General features: G+C 43.5%; 1 protein-coding gene across 1 annotated transcript in view; it reads left to right on the top strand.

Moving 5' to 3' along the window:
- The first annotated feature begins 6 nt into the window (after positions 1-6).
- Positions 7-5,243, top strand: part of CRKL (v-crk avian sarcoma virus CT10 oncogene homolog-like) — a 29,682-nt gene continuing 24,445 nt past the window's right edge. Inside the window, exon 1 of the mRNA XM_006768855.2 lies at positions 7-421. Coding sequence (XP_006768918.1) covers positions 111-421 — 311 coding nt within the window. The 5' untranslated portion in view covers positions 7-110. The remainder of the gene's footprint in view (positions 422-5,243) is intronic.

The raw sequence follows: 5,243 nt of genomic DNA, 5'->3' as shown, positions 1-5,243 counted from the left end.
TGTGCCGAGAGGCCGTTCTTCGTGCCCGAAGTCGTCTGCCGGGCGAAGGCGTCCAGAGCAGGCGAGAGCAGCCGCCGCCCCGACCCGGCCCAGAGCCTCGGCCCGACACCATGTCCTCCGCCAGGTTCGACTCCTCAGACCGCTCCTCCTGGTACATGGGGCCGGTGTCTCGCCAGGAGGCGCAGAACCGGCTCCAGGGCCAGCGCCACGGCATGTTCCTCGTCCGCGACTCCTCCACCTGCCCCGGGGACTATGTGCTGTCGGTGTCCGAGAACTCGCGAGTCTCCCACTACATCATCAACTCACTGCCCAACCGCCGTTTTAAGATCGGGGACCAGGAGTTTGACCACTTGCCGGCCCTGCTGGAGTTCTACAAGATTCACTACCTGGACACCACCACCCTAATCGAGCCTGCGCCCAGGTACGCGAGCGCCCGCGCTCCCCGGGCGTGCAACCCACCGGACCCCCAGGAGGGTCGACAGTGGCCGGGTTGGTGCATGGGGTCGATCCAAAAGAGTGTGTGTGTGTGTGTGTGTGTGTGTGTTTATGAATGAACTCATTTCCCCCCTCTTCTGAAGCACATTATTGTCCAGAAGGCATTCCGAATGGAAGGCTAGTGTCAGGATCTGGGTCACTTTGGCTGAGGGGGATGCGTCTTAAACATGTTAATGGCGGTTGCATAGTTAAAAATTAAAATGTACGTATTGGGTTTTTTTTATTGCCATTCGTCACCTTCCCTATTTGGTTATCATATGAAAGCAGGGTTTTGTTGTTTGGGTTTGTTTTGTTTTGTTTTTGTTCTTACCTTTTTTTTTTTTTTGGACCATAGACGGCTTTGCGAATCTGAACGCTAGCCGTGGCATCCTCCCTCTCCCCCAAAATGCATGTACTCACACGTTTGCACACCATTCAGGGTTCTTGGATTCCCTGCAGATATCTGAAAGCCAAGTTAAGAACTTCTGCCCAGCAGGCTTTGACAAATTGAAATGCTTTAGCATTGAGAAACAAAACCCTTTAACTGAAATATCAGAATTGTATATTAATAGCTTGGTGCCAAGTTTGAAATAGCCAGACACTTATTATAGCATACATTAAATGCAAAAACTGGAAAAGAGGGCACATTGGTTTCAGTGAGGACTTTTAAATTTTTATTTTATTTTATAGTTTTTCTTAAAGCTGGACCGTTAATAGGTTAACTTCATTTGGTTAAATTACAAGGCAAAGTAAGACTAGAATGATTACTTACTACTGTAAGGAAAATTTTCGATTGACATTTTCTTTATATCCTACTTGATTTTTAAATGTATATTTTATATCAAGGCTAATGACTTAATACCTGTTTTTAGAATTAAGAACCCTAAGTGACACCGAGCATCAAGCATTGCCTTTTCCACGTAAAATACATTCTTTTAAAAATATGTATATTTTTGCCCTGACTAGTTTGGCTCAGTGACTAGAGTGTCAGCCTGCAGACTGAAGGGTCCCAGGTTCGATTCCAGTCAAGGGCATGTACCGTGGTTGTGGGCACATCCCCAGGAGGAGGTGTGCAGGAGGCAGCTGATCAATGTTTCTCTCTCATTATCGATGTTTCTAACTCTCTATCCTTCTCCTTTTCTCTCTAAAATCAATAAAGATATATTTAAAAAGCAAATAAAATAAAATATGTATATTTTTATTGGTTTCAGAGGGGGAGGGAGAGAGAGAAACATCAATGATGAGAATCACTGATCTGCTGCCTCCTGCACGCCCCTTATTGGGGATTGAGCTGGAAACCCCAGCATGTGCCCTGACCAGGAATCCAACCATGACCTGGTTCATAGGTCAATGCTCAACCACTGAGCCACACCTGCAGGGTGATTCATTCTTTTATTTGATTATTTGCTTTAATTTGCCTTAGTATTTTATCAGAGGCTTTTTCTATTTAAATTATGCCAAATTTGAGGTGAAAATAAGAGATATTGCACTGCCCAATTTGTTTCTTAAACATCTAATTTTAAAGGACAGGGTGCTAATATACGTAGGTTTTGGGAGGATGAAATGTTTTCGATTTTATAGATTTGCTGACAAGATATTGCTGTGAGCTTTAAACATTACAAGCTATTAAGGAGCAGTCACTGGATGCTTCACCTGTGTTGCTTCTATGGAATAGAGAGAAGAAACAAAGCCGTGGCAGTATAATGGCTATAAGATTAACTACTGAACTAAATAGACTTTTTTTTTTTAATAGCAAAGGTGGAAATTTATTGAAGAACAAGTACAGACTTCCATGTGGGTAGCGTGAAAGAGTCCCGGAAATAGACTTTAAAAAATGGGAGAAAACGGTTATAAATCAAATACTGTATAACAAATACCTAGACACAAAAGATTCTGATTGGTGAAACCAGGTCCCTGAAGATGCTAGTAACGACTCAACTCTGAGCACAGTATAAGGAGTTGGAGAGAATCTTAGAACCCACTGTAATAAGATTTTGTAACGTTTTAGGAAATGACTTCCCTAACTTGGGAAGGTGAGATATATCATTAATTTCAGGCATTTTTTAAGCCACACTATGTGCAAGGCATTGTACTTGCTTTGAGGTGACAGGTACTATATAATACAGCTGTTCCAAAAAGTGTGAGTAAATAAATGGCTTGATCCCTTTCTAGAGGAAGAAAAGGAATATGCATGCTGCAGTGGCTTCCTGCTACCCACAAAAAAACTACTCCAAATTTTTCTTATACTGACTTCTCAAATACCAAATCTGTCTTTGATATCTTTGCTTACTGCCTCTCCTAGCTTGATGCAGCCCTGTTAGTCCTCTCACTCATTCCCTGGGAACCTTTGTTTAGGCTGTTGGCTCTTGGTTGGCTGCCTAACTCCACCCACTCCTCACCTATTGAAAGCCTACCTGTTGTTCCAGGCTTCTCACAAATAACAGAGCCTTTCCCTGACCCTCCCCCTCAAATTCAGCTTTAATTGTTTCTCCTTCTCTATGCTCTCCATCCCAGGCATGTAGTTGTAATTTAGCTTTTTAATTTCCCTGATATCTCTCATAGGCCTTTCAGTGCTGGTTGAATTAGATCCTGACGTGTATACTGTGTTACACTGAGTCTTTGGATTGCCTCTCCCAACCCTGAAATTTATGGATTAGGTTTGATGTTATTAACATTAGCCTTTGTAGAAAACTAGAGGGCTAGACGGGTGGGCAAACTTTTTGACTCGAGGACCACAATGGGTTCTTACACCGGACCGGAGAGCTGGAACAAAAGCATGGATGGAGTGTTTGTGTGAACTAACACATGTTAACACTGCTGCTGGTGAAGGAGCGGAGGGGAGAGCAAGAGAACCCTCCGCTCTTTCGGCTCCGCGGGCCGGATAGAACACCTGAAGGGGCCGGATCCGGCTGGGCCGTTACTACAACCTTGGCCTGATGGAAAAATCAGTGTAGTGCTTCTTCTTGGCCTGAACAGGATAAATTAAGTGGTTTAGCTTTTTAGACATCAAAACTGAGCTCTTTTTTTTTTTTATATTTTATTGATTTTTACAGAGAAGAAGGGAGAGGGATAGAGAGTTAGAAACATCGATGAGAGAGAAACATCGATTAGCTGCCTCCTGCACACCCCCCACTGGTGATGTGCCCGCAACCAAGGTACATTCCCTTGACCGGAATCGAACCTGGGACCCTTGAGTCCGCAGGCTGACGCTCTATCCACTGAGCCAAACCGGTTCGTCCTGAGCTCTTTTTTTAAATAAATTTTTATTGGTATCAGAAAGGGAGAGAGAGAGAGAGAAACATCAATGATGAGAATCATTGATTGGCTGCATCCTACACAGCCCCTACTGGGGATCGAGCCCGCAACCGCAACCTGGGCATATGCCCTTAACTGGAATCGAACCTGGGAACCTTCAGTCCGCAGGCCCAATGCTCTATCCACTGAGCCAAATAGACTAGGGCAAAAACTGAGCTCTTAAAGCCAGAATTTCATGCCCCTTGACTAATAATTTATTTTTTGTTTATTGCTTAGCAGAAGGTCATAACTGTATGACTTCCTCAGAATTTAAGAATTGGTGCTTATTTTGTTCTAGTTGATTTTTTTAATTAGAATACTCCTTAACGTTTTTTTAAATTATTCCTCACCCGAGAATATGCTTATTGATTTGGGGGCGGGGGGGGGGCAGGGGAAGAAAGAAAGAGAAACATAGATGTGAGAGAGAACATCAATTAGTTGCCTTCTGTACATACCTGGACCAGGGATTGAACAAAGTGGCAACCTAGGTATGTGCCCCGACCACAGCCTTTTCATGTACAGGACTGCGTTCCAATCAATTGAGCCACAGGGCTGTTCCTTAACTTTTAATTTTATATTTTTATTCATATATTTACAAGATAATTGTATCCCAGTGATAGGTACTGGGAAAGTTGGATGACATACATACTTTCTCCATCGTGGAATATGGAGACAGGCTAAAAATTAAAAAAGGGTCTGGCCGGATAGCTCAGCTAGAGCATCATCCCTGTATACCAAGGTTAGGAGTTCAATCCCCGGTCAGAGCATACACAAGAATCAACCAATACGAATACATAAGTGATAGGTACTGGGAAAGTTGGATGACATACATACTTTCTCCATCGTGGAATATGGAGACAGGCTAAAAATTAAAAAAGGGTCTGGCCGGATAGCTCAGCTAGAGCATCATCCCTGTATACCAAGGTTAGGAGTTCAATCCCCGGTCAGAGCATACACAAGAATCAACCAATACGAATACATAAATAAATAAGTGGAACAACAAATCAATGTTTCTCTCCCCCCTAAAGTCAATAAACAGATAAAAGATAAATAAAATGTAAGATTAATAAGTGCTGCCAAGGACTTAAACGTAGGCCAAGATAAAATAATGGAAGGAACTTCCCTGAGGTACGATGGTCAGAGAAAGAACTAAACTACCTATGGGTAGAAAAGAAGAGCAAACCTTGGAAAGACCTAAGCTAGGGAGGGGAATTACCATCCAAGCATAGGGTAGAGCTTGCACAAAGTCCTGAAGTGAGCCTGGCTAGTGTTGCTAAGTGGTTAGAGCATCGTCCAGCGCACTGAAGGGTCATGGGTTCTATTCCTGGTCAAGTGCACTTACTGAGGTTGCAGGTTTGATCCCCAGCCCCAATTGGGGCTTTGTGGGGTGGCAACCAGTCAATGTGTCTCTTTCACATCTCTTCTCCTCTTGTCCTCCTCTCTCTGATCCCTCCCTCCCTTCTACTCTCTCTAAA

Source organism: Myotis davidii, unplaced genomic scaffold, assembly GCF_000327345.1.
Source record: "Myotis davidii unplaced genomic scaffold, ASM32734v1 scaffold223, whole genome shotgun sequence".
NCBI classification, from domain to species: domain Eukaryota; kingdom Metazoa; phylum Chordata; class Mammalia; order Chiroptera; family Vespertilionidae; genus Myotis; species Myotis davidii.
This window is presented reverse-complemented; position numbering and strand designations above follow the sequence as displayed.